The following is a 23,563-nucleotide window of genomic DNA, read 5'->3' on the forward strand; positions in this document are numbered from 1 at the left end:
GCCCCTTATTAATAGTGAGGCTTGCTTGTGAAACCCAAAGGGTTAATCATATAAATTTCTCCTTTGGACCAGCAGACGATTTCCATCATTTTCAGCATTTGACTATGGAACATGTATAGAGTTGTTATACCTCTCTGTAATTCATTCTGCTGCCAACTTCATTCCCTTTTCTCTGCCTGCATTTTAATTGAAACAACATTTGTATTTTTGAGCCAGGATCTGTCAGAAGTCCCTGTGGCTAGTCTGTGGTACAAGTAGCAGCAGACGTGGCTTACCCATATGGTGTGGTGCTTCTTGTAAAATCCATATGGCCTTGTTGAAGGGAATCCCAGCGGGGATGTGAAGGGTGTTAATACCCTTCAGGCCAGGCCTTTCCCTCCTGGGGCTTCTATGGCATTGTCTTTGCAATCTGCCAAAGCACAAACTTAATTCCTTTTTAATAATCAATTATTTCAGTCCAGGAACGTGTGCTGTATTTTTTGCAATCATATATTCCTTGAATTTTTATTTGTTATGAGTATTTTTCGATGTTTTTTAAAAAGCAAGCTGTAGGGCGGTTGCTAGCAAATAGAGATAGAAGCCTTTTCAAAATCCTAACTTCATTTCTTTTACTTGTATTTACAGGAAGTGCTGAACAGCGTTCCAAAGTTCTGCTTTCCTTTTGACATTGAAAGGTATGTGTTACAGTTACCGTTTATTTAAACATACTTCATAGAAAATGATATTTAGTGTAATTGCAAGGAAAGATTTAAAGAAAAGGAAAACATACTGTACTCCCTAAGCTCGCACCTGCAGATGAGAAGAACACATCCTTTGTGTTCAAGTAAGTATGAAATCACTAGTAGGAAATTATCACAGCAAAATGCAACCTTTACAGAATTTTAGGCATATCTCTTTCAAGATAGAGCTATGTTCTGGCTCCCAGTTTTGTCCATTATAATTGTAAACGCCATCTGTGTTAATTTAAGGATATAACATAGTTTTCTTCAAACGGCAAGCATCATAAAAAGTGTTACGGTGCACCAGGATATAAAAACTCGCCAAGCAGTACTGAAACCATGTTGTTTGAGTTCAAAGAAATTGAGACTTTAATTGCAGGGAAGTAACTGAATATGCAATTGATTTTTCTCAGAGAAGAGTCGGGACAATTATTTATAATTAATTATCCCTTACCTTTCTGGTATCTGTTATAGCGTGGCTTCCATGTAATGCCGCCAGTCATTTAAATTGTTCATATAAAACATTTTTATTAATTAAAATATTTATTTAGGCTTGTCAAAATGATTAATGGTAATTAATTTAATCAATTGTACTCACTCAGTTTGGAAAACTCATATTGTCCAAATCAGCAAAGATTGAATTAGAAGCTTGATTTGCATAAATAATGAAAGATACACCCAGGTAGTGTGCAGGCTGAGCTGGTTTCAGAACAACATTGGCATCAGTTGTAGATGGAGATTCAAAGATGAGAAGCATCTATCAGACGCAAGAAGCTACTATCTGTGGAGTAAAGGATGGTGGTGTGTATAGAGGAAAGAAGAGAGGCTTTGCAGAAAAACATACTGGCAAAATAAAGATCTTCATAAACACAACTTCCCTGAAATAAACTAGGTTCATTTAGTCTTTTATAGTTGAATTTAATTAAGTTGTTTGGGTTTTGAACTGGTTAAGCTCACTGTCCTTTAAGCTGTTTTAATGACTTAACTATACAGTTGTCAGTGTTGGCTTTAAAGCATTGAAGTCTTTAATGTGCTTAAGATATGTACAGAATTCTGTTTAAAATTGGTAATGAAGATGAATAATGGAAATAAAATAACAGAAAAAGGTGAGGTTCTGTTGCTGCCATCCAGTGGCAAGAAGATAATCAGAGGCAGCAAATAATTATTTTCAAATAGTTTGTCTTGCATTAACTATTTCTGTTGAACCATTCAGAAGAAACTTAGTTGCTTGTATGAGATGGATAATCTTAATCAATAAACTGTGGGAATACATTAATTTATAGCATAGCTAGGTATGTATTTTAGCTGAGTATCAGAAGGAATAAAACAAGGAGAAAAAGAAAAGAAGAAGTTATGGGATGTGTGTTGTTTGCCTGATAATACCCTCCTGTGCCCCCCTCCCAGACGTGCTTTTTGACTCTTGGCCTCATACTAGACTGTAAACCAGTGCTCTCAAAGGTGCAAAATTTCTACAAATTTCGTAAAAATTGGCAGTTGGACAGAGGAAGGAGAGGTTCTTGGAAGCTGCGATAGACTGATGAGGGGAACAAAACCGACGTGTTCTGTCTGGCCTGCTGACTGCTCGGGCAATACTGTGGTATCTTTAAAATCAGCCACCGCACTCACAGCTTCTTGTGTAGCTGGAAGCTGAGTTTTAGGGGATTTGCGGGAGAATGAAAGGCAATGAGACATCATGAGAGTATAAAAGAGCATGGACAAGGAGGAGGAGCAGAGCTATTGTGGGGAAAAGGACAAAAATACTGGAAGCTCATTCAAGAAAGCAGGCGACTGGTTACTGGCAAGCTATTTGTGTGAACAACTTACTGGCTGTGCGGTGTATGTACCAGTTATTACTCAATTCAGGCATTTTCTATAGTGTAGACGTGTATTACCGCTTTTTTAAAAAGAAAACTGTTCACTTGTCTTCTGCTTTCTCTGTTTTATTTTTTGTTTTGAAATTTAGACTGATAAAGAAAAGTATTGAGAAAAACACTGCTGTAGCTCCTTTTTATATGGCTTTTTTCCAATGGACATTTAAGATGTGACAAGCATTTTAGTTTTTGTCTAGCCACAAATGTGCTTTTCACTTGTCTGGTGAATGTGTGTGTGTGTGTGTCTGTGTGTGTGTGTGTGTATATATATATATTAAAAAAAAAAGATGTATACAAATAGATAATTTTTTTTTTCTTGTATAGGGGATCATGATAGACCATACACCTAATACCCCAAGTATTTTACAGGCAGTTTCAGTGACAATTTCTGTACAGAAAGCTTTGATTGAAGTGAAACAGAAAGCATCTATTTCACTGACTGAGCATACTGTGCTTTAGAGAGCATAGTTTCTCAACCTGCGTTATGTGTACTATACATATGTAAACCACTTCAAGCAATATCTGATCCTAGTAAGAGCTAGAAATTACCAGTGCAAAAGTGGTAGCTTCCACTGATGCTGATCAAGATACCTAGAATAAAAAAATGTGGCTCTGTTCCATAGATTGCTTCTGGTTCCTAGTGTACAGCAGAGTTGGAGGGAATGGAGTGTCTTTTCTGTTAACTAGCTAAATAAAACTCATTAAAGTAGGAAATCTATATTCTTCAAATTATGGAAATAGGAAAGTTAAAGCAATGTTAAAGCACAGTGGTAAGATCATCGTCACCTGTTTTCCTCCACCTCATCTGTATTGATTAGTGAATGAATTGAAAAGTGAATGAAATGAGAACTTGTATTTGATTTTGTTTTATTCACTATGCTACAGTGATCGTAGACAGAGATCCGGCTTTGGTTCTTACTCTTTGGTGCCTCTTACATCGTCTCACCAGACAGACTTACTTTATCTTTTATGTAGACGTTATAAATAGCTGTACACTACTCATTCTAATTATCAAAAATAGATACTTGGAATGGTGATTAAAAATCTGTAGGTAACTCCCATTAAATTTAAACTGAAAGTCAAGCCAAAAAAGGCACAATCGTGTAATGTTTTGACCATGACTTAAACTTTAAGTTTTATATATAATTTTTTATTGAAAGCAAGCACATAGTTTCGTTACTGCTGGTTATGGCTTACATGTTATTTTGAAGGGGTTAAGAAATGAATTGCATCATAGAAGTTCTCGAGCATTTATTCCAAGAACCTGTCTTTTTTTTGTGAGTAAATGATTTTAGGTTTAATAAATGGCACAATTGTATAACATTCTAACAGTTTGCCTGTAGATATTTATGAATAGTTCCCTTTTCTCTGCTGCAGAATTCCTTTCTTTGTTTCTTTTCATATGGAATAAGAGGATTTAACATTTGAGAATGTAGAGATTTTAATTTCCTTTTAACGTTTGCTAAACTAATACTGATACATCAGAAAAAGCACCTTGTTCTTTCTTTTGTTCCTCGAATCCTTTGTGCAAAGTCTGCATGGTTTTCTTCACTTTTCTTTCTCCGGCGGTCTTCCGTATTTTCACTCTCAACCCAAAACTCAGGTATAACTTCGCAGAGAGCCCACACCTCAATCTCTACATCCATCAGTTATTTATCTGGATGATGACTAGTGAGCACACAACTTCTCCTCTTGTTCCTTTTGGCCCCATTTCAAATTTAGCCTTAAGTTGCGCGACATTGCTGCTTGACCCCTCAATTTTATCTGTGCTTTGAATCTCTCTCATTTGTCTCCGCCATAAATACTTCCCCTTTCTCCTTCCATTCCTCTGTCTTTTCCCTTTCAGGGTGCATTTCTTCTGCTAAATGTGTAACACGTGTGGCTTTTTAGCTAGGACACTTTGGAAGCCGCCTGTAGGATCAGCATGCAGACAATGATACGTACCTCATTAATTTTCCCTACTGCGCTCACCCGATCACAGGGAAGCGTTGTATTTTGAAGTGTAAGAAGTGGGTCTACTGCTGATGCTGTGGAAGATTTCTCGTTAGCAGTAGACTATTGCTCAAGTGTGGGAATTACTGTGCACATTATTTAACTCATAATCTATTAGGGTCAATGAGTAATGCTGGCAGGAGTGACATCACTTTCACTCTCCTGTTCCTGGCTAATTCCGTTTCTGTTGGTATTTCTGATAAAAGTCTGTGTGCAGAAACACAGCTATGATCAAGACAAGTGCAAAAAAATGGCTGGAGAGATCATTGAATTTGCAGATCTTGTGAAAGGCAATTCTATCTTACACAAAAATTTTTGCCTTCAAAGTAAATAGTTGATAATGAAAAGTAAATTATTGAGAACGGATTTCAAGCTCTACAGGTGAAGATAAATAAACTATAGCATTTCCTGTACACTTCAGTCATTCCAGTCAGTTTGCAAGATGGGGTGTGAACTCAAAAATGCAGCAGTAATTTTATACAATTGAGTTCTTTCCATCCTTTATTTCACTGTATTATGGTATGTGCATATGTAATATCAAATGTATGTGTAAGAGAGAAGTCTTTGTAAGGACAGGTTGCAGCATGAACTATGCAGCGTGGAAGGGTGCAACTATTGGTTTCGAATATGGATTATTTGGTTTCCACGTGTGTGCAGAAGTGGACCCGTCTGAGAGGAAAGCTGGGCACACCGCGGGAGCCGCGGTGTGCTCCGACAGACCCTGGGCGAGGTACGGTGGCCAGGGCCCCTGGACAGAGCAGGCTTGTGTTGCGACTTAAACACACCCAGCGTGAATCTTTACTAACTAGTTGTCGTTTCTTTTAATGCTTCTATTGTTTTGAAAACACAACACCAATTATAAGCTAACTATGCTTTTCATTTGTGGGAATTTCCTTATTTGGTGGTAGCTTTGTACGTTTTCATATCTTCTGTGGTTTTCTTCCTGTTCTTTTTCGTCCTGATATGTAAGGGGTTGGGGTTTCTGGGAAGCAGAGCTCAGGTCAGATAGCTCAGCTGGAGCAGAGGAGCCCTCCACACACGGAGCCTGAGCTGTGGAGTCATGGATCATGGAGTGGGCTCGAAGTGGAGAAAATAGTCCCTGAAGCTTAGATTTGGGCATAACAATTAGTTGAAGGAGACAGCCCAACCTAGGGTTACCCGGTCTCTCTGTCAGCTTGTACCACTACCTTATCATCTGTTTTTCAAATTCCTGGTTGAAACGGTTTCTAATCTGTTCTCTGATCTGAGGAGCATTAGGGTGAATGACTGGTGGGGTTTGCTTTTCAGCTTCAGATTAGGAGATGAAGTACGTTTGAAATTTTCAGGTCTAGGTAGCAGCCGCCAAAGCTTTAATCAGAACTGTATGCTTTAGTTACATTGGTCAAGTACGTGTATGTGACACCTTATAGTTAACGATACCAGTAACTTTGTTTTTTTTTAAAATAAGTCATCAAAATCTGTATTCCCATGCATAAAGTCTTTCATTCTATGAAACTCACTGAAAAAATGAACTCTCTGAAATTCAAAACCCTTTAAAAATTCTTGAAATTTGAAGAAAAAATAATTTCAAACATCATCTGTGTCCTAAACAGATTAATTTGGAGGAAGAGCAGTTCTTATTGAGAACAAGGGATAAATTTAATGATTAGACATGCTGTTTTTTGTTCGAAGAAGAAATTTAATTCCTGTCTTAATCAGCTCTCTCAAGTCCGCCTTAAAATGAGGCCTGAGCAATAGCTGTAGTGTAAACAAAAATCTTTAAAATTGCTCTTTACCTACTCCATGGGTACCTTTTCTGCATTGTGTAGATATGTACTTAGAAAATTTTAAAAACTGCTTTTATTCCTATAGTGAACTGTAATAACATTGAAAGAGCCCATTGTAGTCTGCAGGATTAATAAGTATTTACACACATTCTTTGCTATTAGTGATTTATTATTGTTAAACTAAGATTGAATGTAAGCATGCAGGGCAGGAGTTGAAAGTAAATCAAAAGCCAGGCAGAGGAATGAGTGAGGAGAAGATCAGCGATGGTTGGGAACGATTTGTGCCTGCTCTCCCCGCACAAGTAGATCACGCTCTCTTCAAATAGCTGACCAGACCAGCGTTTTGCAGAAAGTTTTTGAAGCTTGGCCAGTTGATGCTGCGCTCCGGTAGAAAGTCTAGATAACATTTTGTGTAAGTACGTAATAATTGCGTTTTACCTGTGTTGATTTTTCACGTTAAGGAAAACTTGAGGCATCCTTGGTTCAGTAGCAGTGCTAGGAGCTGCCACCTGCCTCAGACTTGACTTCTGAACAACCTGGGTGTGCCGCAGTGAAAGAGAGAGGCATAAGCCCCAACTCACATAGCCAACATTTGTCCACAGGATGGTACATGCAATATATATGTTAAAACTGTAGTGCTAGCACTTTTGAATGTTTTATGTGTCTGGTTTATACATTGTGATTATCTATTGATACACAGAAATCCCCAATCATCATTTGTTTGTTTCTGTAAGGCTTACATATAGTCAGTTTTAATTCTGCTGAAGAGGAGTAAAAAACCAGGCATCCTTGCTGCCCCCAGTGGAGCGGGGGCGGGGAGTGGAGTGGAGTTTTCAAATTAGAAACCCAGAATTAATTCAGTATTTTAAACTCTGATCAGAAGAGTCTGGATCCCATCAGTGGTCCAGATGAATGGTCACTGGCTTCTGTTAGCTTTTCCTTTGAAGGAAATGGGACCAAATGCAAACTTTTGGGTCCTTTGTGGAGATTCAGTTTTAGCCTTGGAGTTTTTCTCAGTTTGAAAATCTGTAACATGCTGCTTACATCTCCTAAACTCTGTGGGAAGCAGTTTTCAAGCTGGGCCGCTTTTACACTGACTGTTGAAACATGGGGTTATCTCTCTTAAAGAAGCAAAGGGAAGACGTTGAGTTGGAGGTGGTGAGATGGCATTGGAATTGCCACTGAACTGTCATAACTTGTCTGGGCTATTTTTAAGGAGAATATCAGAATTTAAATCTCATTTTTGAAGCGGTCTTGCATAGTGACATTTTTGCGTATGCTTTAATTGCAATACCGGTTATTTTCCCATGTCATCTTCAGGTTTTGGGAAGGGAGGAGGCAAATAACTGAAAGCAAGAGATCCCTACTGATGTGAGTTTTTTGGGCTAAGGAGTTGTTTTCAAGCAGTAACGGAGTAGTCATTTGCCTGACGTGTACGTAGTACATTAAAAGCAACGCCTGCATAGACGGGCATCTATTAACAATTGCTTCTTGTGAATTATTAATGATCTCTCTGGGTTAAGATGGTGCATGGAGACCCCAGCCTAACCATGCCAGGTGTTCTGCGGTGTAAGAAGAAGCCAGTCGTGGCTGCAGAAAGCTCCGAGCCTGATGGTGGGACACAGCGGAGCGGAGGGGGTGGGCGCGGGAGGCAGCCGAGGTGGCTGTGCGTGGTGCGGCACCAGCGCTGCCGACTGACCTAGGACTGCTGCCGAATTGCCGGGTAAGCCCCCGGCCACAGTGTGCGCAGGGATACTGAAACCACACTCAAGGTTTTGGTGGCGATCTACTCTCAGGAATAAAGAGGGAAATGCAAAGATGTGAAATAGAAAATTGCATCATTGGCAGGGGAGTAGTAACGCGTTGTTATTGATGGCTCTCTATTGTATCAGGCATAACACACAGCCAGCACGCTAGCTACGCAGAACCTGAAAAATGAAGGACTGAGTGAAAGCTGCTGAGGTTTATTGTGTTTAAAAGCACAGTAGGTTGTTCTAGTCTATTGAAGACAAGTGAGGAAAATGCTTGTCTTAATGATTTGAGTTTAATTACCTGACTAAAAAAAGTCCATTAATTATCATGGGTTTCCAGTGATTATATTGGACTAGAGATATGTTGTTATGTCGTATACGCTCAGCACAGGCTTTTGTTTCAGCCTAGTCACTGGGTGTTCAGGAGGGACTAGACCAAATTGAAACGGGTGGGAGACTCTGGGTAGTGGTATCGCTAGTCTTCCAGCTTTTGTCATGCACGTGTTAAGCAGTATAATGTGCGTGTGTCCCATGTAACTTCTCTCGCCCTTTTATCATCTTCTACTTTCTTCTTTCCTAGGGGAAAACTTTTATATTTTATTTTGGTGGAGATTTAAAAAAAACCCACAACAAAAAACCCAACACATATTACAGGGGATAAACTAAAAAAATATTTTATGCCCTTAGACTGGAAGACTGTGAGGTCTGTGATGGTTCTCAGCTTCTGCAGGAATTCGTTTTCGGCTTGGCATCTAAGAATGGACCACACATAACACATGTTAATCATAGCACTTACTAGCAGGTGCTTAGGTATTCTGCTGTAGAAGATCATGTAAGAATGGGAAAAGAACAGAGGACAACAGAGTTACAGGCAGAACTGCTACATTTTACATTCTCAAATCTCCATGCACTCCCCATCATAACTTTGTTTTCATTTGGTTTTAATTAAATCTTTAAAAGTCCCTTCCAACCCAAACCATTCTGTGATTCAGCCTATGCCACGCGTTACCTCTCCTGGTTGAAAATGCCAAGTCTACCTAAAGCTGTTTCTCTCTGGGAAATTTTGGAAAAGTGCAGTATCTATTTCTGTGAGTGAACTTCAGATACGGTTTATTGGTGTTCTAAAATGCTTACATTGAATATCTATGAATATAAATCTCTATGAAGATGACTGAAGTTTGGCCACATTGAAAAGCGGGTCCATCCCGTGCTGTCAGTGATCCTCTGTCTGAAGCTGACAAATTGCATAAGAGAGAAGGGCGCCTGGCTCGAGAGTGTAAAGGAGATAAGAGACACGTCATGGCAGCAAAGATGCCATTTCTTCTTAAAAAGAAATTGGGAAAAGGTTCATACTGTCAAGCAGAAAGTGGGGGCTCAGGAATGGTGGTTGGGACTGGGACCTGGAGATGAGTACAAGGAGTCAGAGGTGACGCTGAAGGGGAGGTAGAAGCTGAGAACAAGATGGATTACCCTGCACTGCTGAGGGAACGCTGGCTGAGCGGAGTTTGGGGATGAGAGGAGTTGGGACATCAGGCAGGGAAATTTTGTGTAAACGTATTATGTCTCAAGTGGGTACATGTTTTGATACAGTCTTGAAGATATTATTGCTTATTATTTTAGCTCTCATGCTGTTTGTTCTTGATTATTTTCTGGCTTTTGCATTTCCAGAACCGAGCAAGTTTGCACGGGAAAATGTTGTTTGTGGACAATCTGTAGTGCAAGAAAGGGAGGAAGATGTGTGTGGGAAGGCTACGGGTTTAACCAAGGAAGCTATTCTGAAGGTGGGGGGGCGGGGGGGAGTGCGGGGGGGAAAGCTAGTTTTCTAATGGCTGTCTTAAGCCAGGCCTGTATGATGACATTTAATATATTACTTGTAGAATTTTAAACCTTTGTTTTGGTTACCATTTTCCACTGTTGAGGTGTCCTCAAAGCCAGCAAGCTGTGGCAGGCTTGTACTGGCTCTGCTTAGACCTTACTTAGGAAAAGACCTTATGAAATGCCCCATCCCTTCAGCCTGGGGGCCAGATCCCGTGGAGCACGTCAGCCGGAGCGTGGGGCTGGGGCAGCAGCCGGAGGCACGGCTGAAGGAAGGACCCGGGCTCTTCTGTGCCGAGGGGAGGGAGTGGGCTGCAGGAGGCAGCCTGGAGGGTGGGAAGGGAGAGAAGGATAGTGAGGCTTCAGCATGAAAACGCATGAGACCAATGATTTAAATGCTCATCTTTTATGTGATTTCGTGTTTTTATGCTCTGTATCTAATTTTTCAGGGTGTCCCAAAACCAAGTAGGACAGCATTTTACCTTCGTGCTCACTGACATTGAAAGTAAGCAAAGGTTTGGATTTTGCCGTTTGACGTCAGGAGGCAAGGTCTGCCTCTGTATTCTAAGGTAAGTCGATATAAGAAAAATTGAGTCAAGGAGTGAATATAAGAAAAATAAGAAATAAGAAAATAAGAAATATAAGAAAAAAATTATCTTTTGCAAATCCTCTCATAATGTGTTATACTTCTCTATCAGGGTATTATTTCTCTACAACGGTGTTACTATTGATTTCACATGAAAAGTGGTCCCAAGCGCCATGTGTGAGGCTAAATAATTCTATTTAAATAACATGAAATCTCTGCTTAAAAGCAGAGAACAATACACTGCAGCATTAGAGGCTTTGAATATTATGTGGATATTTTTACTTTCTAATGAGATCTTTGACAAGTGTCCAGGCAATTTAACAATAAAGTGCACTATTCTGTATTCCTCTCCTTGGAAATATGATTTTTGGGGGTGTCTTCTGTGTTCTTTGGCTAGACTATATATAATATAAGAAATGCCAGAGCCAGATAATTCTCACTAAAGAGCATGCCGATGTGTTGCAGAAGAGATATTGATGATGGAGAAATTGACCCCAGTGAAATACTTTGTTTTTCCTTCTGCTTTTTCTTTCTTCTTCCGTAAGATAATTGTTTTGGTAATGAAAAAACCAATTGTTTAGCTGTCCTAAACCCCTTCTAAAAGGCAGAGTGCTTTAATTAAAAGGCAAATTTGCCACTTCAGTTAAGAGCCTAGCAGCCGTAGAGGAAAAGGCAACATCTACATCCGTAGAGGAGAAGGGAACATCCAGTTCAGCACCGCATGAGAAGAACAAGATTGAAGTATAATTGCCTTCAACGTGAGAATCCCCAAACACAAGGTGAAAGAGGAGCCAAAGAGCCAAACCCATTGGCTGCAAAGGGGCAACTTGGAGAATTTTGGAGAGTAAGCTAGGAGGCTTATGGAGAAAAGTAGAATATCGGGTATTTGGACAATATGGAAGTCGGGCAGTCATGGAAGGTGTCATTAGGATAGACCACATGAGTTAGGGAGACAAACCCAACATTGACTTGTAAAAGAATATCAGTAAAAGAACAAGCGGCGGGGAAAAAAAGACCAGACAATATAGAAACTTGTAAAGTAATGCTTAAAATTATTGGAAATATCACATCAAGGCTTTCGTGAGCTTTTAAACAGATTCTAAAATAATGTTGAGAGCCAGTATACTGGACATTTTTGGGCAAGTAATTTAAAAATAAGTATTCGCTATAAATACTGCAAAAAATAATATTTACTGCAATATAATGAAAATAGCAAAAGGAAAAGATTTTATTCTGGATATTAATTGACTTTCTGCGATCCTGACAATACTTCTTTAATAATACTTCAGAAAGATTTAATTCTTAGGATTTTGTGATACCTTTTCTCTGTGATACCTTTTGTCGATGTATCTTCTTAAGGCCCAGAGAGAGAATATATGTGTATGCTTTTAGCTCTTTTCTCTGAGTTAACCTTTTCTTCCCTTGTCAAGCTAGAAACAAAATTTTGTACTTGTACTGCTAACATTGGCTGGCTGGCTGGCTTCTAATGCTGTAATAACAAATGTTTAATCAGTTACCCACATCAAGTATGCACATTTAAATACTGTATGTAGTGCTGCAAAGCAAAGGATGCAAATTTGTAGCTGGTGTAAACCTGGATATTTCTTTTAAACGTTTCCCCACAGACATAGATCAGCTAAAGATTAGTCAATGGTCTGTTACTTGGTAAAAATAACTAGGGAAATGAAAAGTGGCAAGATATAATTTTTCACCGAACCATCATAAAAGCATTGCCTTTATTGCTTTTATTGTGACAATTTCAAATTTACAATACATAGCTGAATGCGTAACAGCACTAGCTTCATAGCGTTGTAATTCTAGCTTGGTAGTCCATTTCTCTCCAATTTGTGTGTGTGTTTGTGTTTAGCTCAGACAGAAAGAATGCATCAGTATTTCCATCCAATGTGTTTTAGTATCCAGTCTAGTTTTTGCTCTGAATCCAAGATTCATTAGAAATGACCAAGTGAAAGAAGACTTGCGAGCAGATTTCTTTTGGCATTTTATCTGGCTTTCCCTTGTACATGCTTGTTGATCTTAAATTAACCAAAATCAAAGAAATCTTAAGAAATGAATGCTGTCTTTATATATAAAGAATATGCATGTTCACACTCTCTCTCTTCCATATATCAAAATAGCATAAATTTATATTCACTGTGTGTATATACACATAGTGACTCTGATGTATGAGGAATTCGAACTACTTGTCTGTCTCAGATATGTACACAATAATCATAGACTTTTATATAAACACACAAATGCAGGTGTACATACACACCATGTCTAACTACACATCTACATATGCACATGCATGTGTATCGCCTCAAACAAGAGAAATATATGAAGATTGCTGACTGGGGCTTTAACAAAGACAACTAGAGATAGTCAAATACAGAAAAAAACCCTAAATTAAATGGTCATAAATAACTAAAATCTAAGTAAGAATCTCTGAAAAGAAGAGCGGGAACAAGCCAGTCAAAGTGATGAGAAGGAAATACTGTAGAAATTTGTGTAGACTAATGAGTGGGGAACAGGACACAACTTTTCGCTTGTGAATGTCTTCTGTGGATGGTACCAGGCCATGTGTTAACCTATGCCAGGGTGGCTAAAGAGATAGGGTTTGAACTGCTGAACGGGATTCTTAGCTGAAAACTGAAGCAAAGGCTGCTTGTCCTCAGGTTTTACACCAACAACCTAAAGCTGCTTCGAAGATTAAAGTCTTGTAGTTTATGGGACTTATTCTTCATCTGAAACACTAATCAAAGGAAATCATCTCTGAATTTGCAGCCACATGGTCCTGCTTTAAACTGGATAGTTTGAAACAGAAAATATACTTGTACGTATAAAGTTCTTCTATAAGTTTTATGGTTTTTTTAATGTTTTATATACACAGGTATATGAATTGTGTAAACAGAATTTTCTCCCAAATCAGAATGTTCTGTTCAAGTTCTCTGTATGTTTATATAGTAATATATAAAAATCTCCCCAGGTAGCTATCTCAGGCATTTTTGTTTGAAGAACTTAATTGTGATACAGTATTGTCTAAAATGATCATGCAGAGCTTGACTGCAGTTGCCAAATTCAAAGTGCAAGTAAGTGCAAAAACGTAGTAAGATGAGAAAATGAATCTTGGATTATTCTCCAGAAGTTTTGTGTGATTCCTTTGGAAGTTGTGTGGTTTCGGTTTTTTTGTGTGTGTGGTTTTTTTGTTGTTTGTTTTGTTTTGGGGTTTGGTTTTTTCCCCTTTAAACTGCACAGCTGCTTTGTGAAGTGCTCGGTGTGAATCCTGCTGTGTCACCTCCTCCTCCACAAATTGTTGAGCTCATGCGGCCCTGTAAGAACGAGGGGTACCGCAATAGGAGTATTGTAATATACCTTGTTGTTCTCATATACTATACTGGATCTTTTCTTCTATTTTTACTTTTTATATTTTAATTTAGATAATAATTTTGCCAGTTGAGATTTGAAGTGGCACAGTAGAAACTTCAATGTTCACTTTTGAATAATAGAAGGAGACTTAATTCTTCTGGGTATTGTTTCTAAATATCACTGCTGTTTGCAGTAGGAATAATACTTTCTGGGTTTACATGAAATTGTTTTTGAATTACGTGAATGGTTCTAGTACAAAGTGCAAATAACTTGACTGAAATTTGTTTTGTTAAAAATCTTGAAACTGTTGATGGACTCTGAGGTTGCCCTTATGTATCCAGAGGAACGCAAAACGCATCATTAAAACGCTCAGTCTTAGATTTCATTAATTTTATGACTGTAAAATTGTCACCTACGTTTCCAAATGGTCTAAAAAGGAAGACAGGTTTATGTGGTAAGCCTTTGTAGTTCTTCAGTTCAGACCACGCTTGAAGCTTTCTCGCTCTTCCTTTAGGCAAATCCCTTAGAAGCAGAATGTTTCAATTTTACACATTTTGTGTCAATTTTCCAGACAGAAAAGTAGCCCCTAGACATTAGACATTTAGCTACGGAAAGGCAGTTTCCTTAGTTTTATTTGATTACTAGAAGTTAGATTACTGCTGATGGTTCAGGACTGTTACTGGTTACCTGACTATTTGACAGAAAACATTTCCTCTCCTTTATTTAACCTTTGACTCATGAATGTAAAAGTTTTATCAGAGCTATAGTAGAAGCACCAGTGAGGTGGAAGTCTACTTACGGCAACAAGGGTTATGCGCGACTTTGAATAAAAGTCTGAGCTCCTGCCTTGTGGCTCATTTGGATTAAAAGAAAATGCTAAGTACATTTTTAATTAACCGTGAAATATCTTGGGCTCTTGCTTTTGTGACAGGCAGTGGCTGTACTTTTAAATGAAGACCACTGTATTCTCAGCCAGGGAATATATATCTATTAAAACAATATTGCGTATGTTTTGATGTTTTTCTTTATTATGGGAGAAATGTTTTGTGGCAACTTTAGAGAAATTGTTGTATGTTGTTGGAGGTTGTTGTATGTTTGTCTTGTATGTTTGTTTCTCAAACAGTTATTGATTGTAACATGAGGAATGCAAAGACAATGTGTACAATTGAAGAAAAATAAACAAGAAACCAATAATGGTTTCATAGTTTAAGAACCTGTATTATTTTTATTTGAAGTTTAGGCTTGTAAATACATTAAAATTGAATTTTTCCTCTGTTTTATCTACTATGAAGTGGCTTCATTGATAACCTTTTGCTGTTTTTGTAAGACAGCTAATTAATTATGAAATGCACTGCTCATAAATAATTTTATGAATACAAGTATGATGGTAAGGTCTTTCTGGTAATGGACTTTAATTTTGATTTTATCTGTTGTTAAGGTACATATTCGCGTGACAGTTTTGTGTTAGGAGTGACATATTACAGGTCTCCTTTGTTAAATTCAGCCATTTCAGAACTATTTTTTTGCAGACAGTGCATTTCTGTACTGACTTGAAAAAAATTATTACCCAGCCTAACAGCTCTTGATGGACATTTGTGTGCTGGGTGACTTGTCTGTACATAGACTGGTTCTTCTGTGCTAAACAAAGATTAAATAATTTTGCAAGGTTTGCTAACAGGACAAGCTAAGAAGGTTCTTTTACCTGTAATGCTTCTGGTTTTTAGCTGTCACACACACAAGTGCTATATACAGTGCTTTATCCAATACAATGTACTGGATAAAGGTGTAAAGTCTATATCATGGGGATGTTCATCTATGAATAAATCTATTTACTAAAGTAGTCCAAATAAATTAATAGGATTATTAACACATATGCTTGCAAAATCAGGCTGTGATATAAGAGGACAAAAATGTTGCTTGACAGCCTTGAGGATGTTCCAAAATAAAAAGAGCTTATACTTGCTCTTGAGAATCTAAAATACCACCTGATAGCTGTCTTTATTATGAACAAACACAACCTGTGTTTATGTTTACTTTTGAATGCAGAGATGCATTGTATATGCACACACACAAAAGCACTCTTTATTGTTTATGAAAACAACAAATGTAACAGTTCTTTATTATACTGAATTGATAGCAATTAACAAATCATAAAAGAAAAATATAAAGGGAACTTTTTTGCTTTCCAATAGATCTTTGTAATATTTTGTTGCAGTAAGAACAGTATAATTAAAAATATCAACAAAAACTTTTCAATTAAACTGTGCTTTTGAAGAACTGAAGATTATGTGGAAAAGAAACAAAGGACAGGTCTTGGTGGCCTTTGGTTTCATGCCATATAATGTAATGGAGTAGTTGTTTTGATTTCGTTGATTTTTCAGATTTAAGAGGCATGTTGAAATTATATTAACCTTGTGTCTGTGGTTATAAGACTTAAAGCAATTCTTTTTCCAGTCTTTCAGATCAGAAAGGAAACTGGCATTTTTAAAGTATGTTCAAGTAGTCTCTTTTTACCATGTTTTTCTTTGCGGTTTTGTTACATGAAGACACGGAAGTGTATCATCAACCTGATGTTGCTAAGGGAAGAAATTCTTGTACGAGTACTCTGGTCAGCATGCGTTGCCATATGAAAGAAAAATCTCCCTTGGCTTTCTGCTAGGGTTCATTAATTTCAAATAATGAATTTGACCTTTTTATGCATAGACTTAAAAATTGCATTTAATTTTTCTTTTCACAGTAAGAGGGGAGTTGAGATCATAGATACAAGAAAGAAATATGGTTAATATTTTAGTGAAGTAGGAGCATTTATTTTTATAGACTGCTGTTCATAAATGTTCATTATGAAAAATGAATGGTCAGATAAGATTTTAGAGTATTCTATAGCAAAATATGCTGCAGTGATGTACACTACTAATGCAGAGGTGATAGCAAAAAACTGGAAAGCTCTTAGATAATCTAACCCATTTGTGTGTCCAGTGTTATAAAAACACTTTGTGGTTTATACCTACCTTGTACCTTGACTTGGACAAAACGCTAGAACAGTGTTCCAGTCCCTGCTGTGATTCTAGGCTGGTAAAACTGTTCAATAGCTCTTAAATGTGCAGGTACTGTGAACGCTATCGTGAACAATTTTGTTTGCCTATCTATGCTGCGTTTCAGCAACATGTAAAACCAGGTTAACGTGATTTCAGAAGATAATAGAACAGGAGGCCTAGGTGGAAGAAAACTCAAAGATCAGATGTTTTAGGTGCTGTTACGATGGGTGTTTTACAAGGAGTGCAGCATTCATGCCTGTAAGCAGTGCGTGGCTTTGCACAGGTGCAATGAAGTAAATTTTATGATTATTTAAGAATATATTGAAAAGCAAATGCAATAATGTCACACCTTAACTACTGTCAACAATACCAAGCATTAAAAATGTCTGTGAGCATTAAGAGGTTGATGTGGTTTTGATTAATAGCCAGTACAGTGTATGGTAAAGTGTGATAAAGACATTAATACAGTGGCTCTAAAAGAAGTCGTTGCTTCTGCGTCTCTTTGGCTTGGCAAGAGTAAATTCATGATGTTTTTTTCTGTTTTTTTTTTAAGAACCAGCAGTTAAGCCTTTATAAGGATAGCAAAGTAAGATTGCTAGAAAATGCGTAACTATAACTATGTTCAGATTTCTGCTGTTCTCTTTCTTTGCCCTAAGAATTGGGATCTGTTTCTAAAGCCTTGTCAGCTGCGTACTGAGAATGGAGGTGTTACGAAGAAAACATAACCCTTCACTGGACTCACTGCACAAAAGTAGACTTGGCTTCTCTACCAGCCAAGGTTTCCTCTAACAGGTTTCCTTTTTCTATCAGGGAAAACATTTAGGTTCTGCATACTGGGCTTTTTCAGTTGCAGTTAGCATGTTTCCTGAAATACATAAATTTGAAATTTTAAGGTCTCTCTACAGCACACACTAAAGCTTTTAAGAAATGCATTGGAAGTATGTCTGTGGATTTACACTGCACTGAATAACAAAGTGTGTAGTATTGTTACATATGGGTATGAAATGTAGTAAAAACATTTCAGGCTTTATTTCTTTCCCAGCCCCCTTCTAATCTCATACAACTAGTATTAACCATACTATTACCATTTTAGTAATGTTCTATGTGATAAAATTCTAACAGACATGAAAAAGTGTGTAATTTGTAAATAAGGAGTAATTTATACTCGTACTATTTAGTTTACCAAACTTCTTATATCTGTAGCGTAGGCTTAAATAGTGATTATGGAAAGTTCTGTAGCATGTGGTCACTGATGATGTCACTGTTAAAGGTAACTGTTCTGTAAAAATAGATGACAAAAAAATGGAACTGATGCCACTGTGTTTGAGTTTCTTTTCTCATGCTCTTCAGTTATGTCTTATTTATCTTGGATTCTGTTTAACTCGCTGAGAGTATTGCATGCATATGGGCTGCAGACTTGTGTTAAAAGTCTATTAAGTATTCATGTATTAATGTGCTCTGTGTTTACACTGTTGGTGAATGCCCTCTTATTTTTAGATGTTAATTCCATCTGTAGAAATGACTTTATAGGGACCAATATTCTTACATATAATGTGACATTTATACTATTGCACAGCATTGTATCACTTGTCAAATATGGCGTACTTGGTCTGCCCAGGTAAAATTGTTTTTCGTTCTCCAGGGAAGCAGCAGTTCTGGCAGTCCACCAGCTACAGCAGGATGTAGAATTTAAAAATTGCAAATAACATAACTACAGAAAGCCGTAACAATTAAAGATAATGGGAATGTGATTTGGCAATGCTTAAAATTATTTTTGTGCCTTTAAAATAACGAGAAGTGAAAGTATTATGGAATGAAACGCTCAGTGGAACTTCAAGCAAGTGTCCAGCGTAAAGAAACGTAGCTTTGCTACTATCTATCAGTGATGTACTGTTAAATTTGAGGGGAAAAGTTTTATATACATTTTATTCATATGTAGAAATATTATAAAAATGTGCAAGTCAGATTAATCATAGTACTATTTTATAAGCAAAAATACATTTATATTCTATTAAAATGCTTTTTCCCCTACTGTTTTAGTTACCTACCATGGTTTGAAGTGTACTACAAGCTCCTAAATACCCTGGCAGATTATTTGGCTAAAGAACAGGTAATTTTAGATATTCTATTTTTTTGTGTAAAATATTTTCCTTGAAATAATAGTCACCATTTGAAGTGCTGTAAAGTGATTCTATACTGTTTAAAAGTTTAAATTTTTAGTAGAATTTAGAAGCAAATTTTTACATTCATCATATTGAAATTCAAAGAATCTGAACATACAGCTGCCACTATCACTTGAATACCACATTAATCTTAAAAAGCTGCTGAGAATATACCTTTATAAAGTGTCAGTCTTAGCATAAACAAGTCCTGGGTGAAGTGTGAGCAAAGTGTCTCATCACTGGAAATCTGTATGATGTATTGATTGTAAACTGTAGATCTCTGGAACTATCTGATTATCAGTTACAAACACTTTTTTTCAGAACTGCATAAAATATGATGTACTGTTTCACCCTTCATATTAACTAAAAACTACCCCTCATAATTCTGTCATCTCAACTAGCAAGACAAAATTACTTGCAGCTTTTGGTGAAGAATCATGATAGTTAAGTTTGCATATTCATGAGCAATTAGACATATTCCATGATTACTCAGGAAAGGAAATACTGGCATCTGTCTTTCCTGAGAACATTAAAGCTATACCTTTCTACTTTAACTATATTAGTATACTAGATCGTAATTAAAAAAAAAAAAAGCATCAGTAGTCAGCCATATGCTTTAGACTGGAAAAGCTGACATTTCAAGAATATATGAACTATAGAATAAGCAATTATTGTGCAGTATAGTAAACGGACTATAGAGAATGATGCTAAATAGGTGTTAGCTGTGTTTAAATAAAGTGTGGAATACATTTAAGTCTTATAAATGGTATAATGAGACTTTGATTTTGACCCCGATTTCACTGAAATAGTAAAAATTGTTATTAAGGTTCTATTTGACAGAAGGGGTATGGATTGTCTTCTCCTTTGTTTCTTGATCACTGGTTCTGGCATTGCAGCTATTACTGCAACCAATTTAACTTGCTGGGTTCCAAGTTTATTGTCCTATATGCTGAGAAAACTATTTTGGTGGGTCAGAAAGTTTTAGCAGTGTATGGAAGTATTTTGTTGTATTGCCTAGTGCCATACCTGGAGCTGAGGAGGCTGTTAGAGGACATTGCTCCCGCCTGGCCCAGGCACTGTTTGTCTGACCAAGAGCTGGAGCCAAAGTCTTGGTTACTCGTATGAGATCCAGTGACATCATCCTTCTTGCAGGGAGAGGCGGAAGCTTCCTGCAAACTCAACAATATGTTTAAAAGCTGGCCCTGGCTTATCACTGATATTTTTGGTTTTACTCTGACAACAAAAAGAATTTAATCTCCATGAACAAAATCCCTAAACTGAATGAAAACCCTAAACCAAACAAAAACTCCAGCCGCACCTCTTTCCCAAGTAAATGTCTCTTTTGGAGATCAAGGTGGGGGATCCTAGTTAAACACAGTAGCTGCATGTACTTTTTAGTAAACCTTATTAGCTGTTTTATGTGCTCTGATGAATAATTTTTAAAGTATACAATATAGCTATGTAGCTGCATATTTAATAAAAATTTGAATAGACAAATATAATGGTTAGCAGTTTTAGGAGGATGATATCCAAGATGCACAGGCCAGCTAGATGTGTTAATACTATTTTCAGTTGCAAATAACGTGATTCATTTAAGGAGTATATGGGGGAAATGCGTAAGAGATGGACTTAACTTGCAGGTACAGTTGTTTTCTGAGATACAAAGTTGGCCTGAATTTTATACTTAATATTTAAATACTTCACTGCAATTTGTGATTGTCTTTCTCATTAAATACATATATATCTTTGTCAATATATAGTTTGATGTGTAATAAATGGTAATTAGTCAGTTTTTATACAATAATTAACTACATTTTAAACATATTCCCTATAGGAAAACGACTCGAATGATTTGTTAAAATCATTATATAACCATCCTGTGCCAAAGGCGAATGCTTTAGTCAGTTTAAGTGTGGTAAGTATTCTCTGTTTAACTCCTACTCCTATTACTGACTATAAAATAGTAGGTAAGGTTGAAACAAAAAACCCACCCCTTTGTAAACAGTAAACTTACGTTGCTTCCCATCATTGACTGGCTTGGACAACCCTTTTTTTTTTTCTCTCTCTCTGTGCAGAATAGAGTTTGTCTCTGTCTCGTGTTGTTCTCTTAGAGTCATAGTCATAAAGAAGCAGCAATTTGAATTTGGCTCTATGGGTGAGAAAGTAAACTACAGTGGGATCTGGCAGTGCTAGAACTACTTTTTTTGTGTTTCCAGCTGTCTCATGTAGATAATTTTGGTTTTTCCTGCTGTGAATCGCGAGACGCTAACTCTGTTTTATTGCCTCTTATGTCTGAGTAGGTAGGCTTGCAGGATTGGACAAAAATCTGTGTCAGCTGGCTTCTTTCTCATCTTCCTTCCCCTTCTTCCTAGTTTTGCTTGATCATGCAAAAATGCTGTAGGAAAGATGGTAGGAGAAGTGTACTGCGTTACATGAAATTTTCAGCACATCTAGGTGAAAGAACGTGTCCATGCCTACCTTGCTTTTGTGCTCTTGACTTTTCGTGATGTGGGACTGGACACTGATAGTATGGCAAAGTGGGGTTGCTGCAGAAACATCAAAAAGTGAGCCTGTCACTGCTACAGTTCCTGAAGTTTTTAACAGAAATAGCATATGGACGCATGTTTAAATACGTTTGTAGAGCCTGTGTGAAATGTAAAGCCAATACAGAGCCTCTGCTCTCTCCGAGACATTGTTCATGTTCACAGCATCTGTACAGTTACTGCACGCATAAGTAACTGTGTGCAAATAACTGTTTCTTGATTGAACCATCACAGTTGCAGGGCACAGAAAGAAGGGATTTTGTAAAGGCTTCCCTTACGCACACACTGAAAGATCATTATTTATCTTGACCTTATTTGTGTCATTTCCTGTTACTTTTAACTCATTTATTTTAGAACTGAGCCTAATACTTTGAGTAAAGTAAGCACAGACTCTAGAAAAGCATCTGGCCCTATTATGAAGGCATACGGAAATGGAGAGTCTGCCACTTCCCTTCCAATAGTTACTCACTCTTGCTGCTTAACATAATGCTACCTTCATTTTATTTTAATTTGTCATATTTCAGATTCCTTGTTATGCTTTTTTCACTAGACTGTAGAGGCCTAATATTTTTCCCCCTTGAACAGTGCTAATCCACTGTGTTTGGAAGTCCTTCCAGTCTTGGTGCTGCTTTTTGAGGCTGCAGAGTTGTTTCTGTTGCTGTTTTTTCTTTCTATTGTCAGTGTAACATTTTCAAGTTATTTTTCAGTTCATAGTACCTTTGCCAAGAATACTTCTATATATCAAATAATATTTTGCTATCATTAATTGCAGTATTATAACCAACTCTAATTTGGCAAGCCTAAACCGCTTTATAAAGTTCTTTAAAAATCCTACTGTGTTTCAGAGGGACATAGAGAAGTTTTAAAAATATTTTTCCTTGCATTTTTTGCAAAGTGTTACTGTCTGTTGCTATCAGTGTTGCAGTTCATCTTGCATAGAACTTGCCTACCTCAAAATGGATGTTGTGATGAACCTGGAAATGGATGTTGTGGTGTATACAGCTGGCAACACTGGGATGACAAATTGCTTGCAATAAAGTTGATGCTTGTTGGTTTTATTTCAATATTATGTCTTTTGAAATCTTTTTTCCCTCAGTTGTCCTTTGTTTCCAGTAGCTTGTTACATCAAAGAGTTTTGTAATCTTTTTAGCTGAACAATGATTATCTAAATGCAGGCCTCCTGCCAAATGCTTGGCTGCAGGTACAATCGAGCAAATATTGTGGGTTCAGACAGAGCAGAGCAGGAAAGAATAGGTTAACCTGGATCAGAATGCTTGTTGGATCTACAAGCATCTCTGTTTTGGTAATGCTCAGTGCTGCAGGGAGCAGGGAAATGTTTATGGCCACTTTCAACTTTAACTTTGTGTGCCTAGTCTTTTATATTGACGTTCCTTTCTTGCTCCTCGTATGTTGTAAATAAGCTAGACTGGAACCGTCAGTAGTAATAGACTTAAAAAGAAGTTACAGTCTGAAAAATAGTTGTAGAAATGACATCATGAGGTGACTTTTCATGGTGCCAGGATGAGTCTAGTTCGAATTTCATGATGCAGAATTAAAAAGATCCTTCCCCCCATTTACTCAGGTATGCTGCAAGGTAAGGCTCATAGATGTTGAAGCGGGGTTTAGACGGCAGACCACAATGGTACTTGGGATTGCACATATATAATCATGCAAAATTTATGCCCAATATCTGGATACATGGTGTTTCCCAGTAATCGTTGGTCAGGAGGACACCAAAATGCCTTGGTCCAGTTAGGGACCAAGTTCTACTCTCACCTATCAGTCCCAGTAACAAATATTCTGCAGCTGAAATTTATGAGGGGTGGTCATTCGTTCTGTGAAACCTGAGCTTAAATGTAATTTGGGTCACTTTTTTTTTTACCCATAGAAGACTAACAAAAGTGATTTTTCTTTTTCTTTTTTTCTTTCTCTCTCGTCCCCCCTCTCTCGTCCCCCC

At 37.4% G+C, this 23,563-nt stretch overlaps 1 protein-coding gene across 1 annotated transcript in view; it reads left to right on the forward strand.

The window, feature by feature from the left end:
- The window catches only part of LOC104074410 (DENN domain-containing protein 1B-like), a gene marked incomplete at its 3' end in the record, with an annotated part of 76,777 nt that extends 55,799 nt beyond the window's left edge, over window positions 1-20,978 (forward strand). The window contains exons 4-7 of the mRNA XM_009574503.1: window positions 625-674; window positions 10,364-10,483; window positions 18,942-19,011; window positions 20,898-20,978. Coding sequence (XP_009572798.1) covers window positions 625-674; window positions 10,364-10,483; window positions 18,942-19,011; window positions 20,898-20,978 — 321 coding nt within the window. The remainder of the gene's footprint in view (window positions 1-624; window positions 675-10,363; window positions 10,484-18,941; window positions 19,012-20,897) is intronic.
- Window positions 20,979-23,563: the final 2,585 nt, after the last annotated feature.

The sequence above is a fragment of the Fulmarus glacialis genome, unplaced genomic scaffold (assembly GCF_000690835.1).
Source record: "Fulmarus glacialis isolate BGI_N327 unplaced genomic scaffold, ASM69083v1 scaffold39123, whole genome shotgun sequence".
NCBI classification, from domain to species: domain Eukaryota; kingdom Metazoa; phylum Chordata; class Aves; order Procellariiformes; family Procellariidae; genus Fulmarus; species Fulmarus glacialis.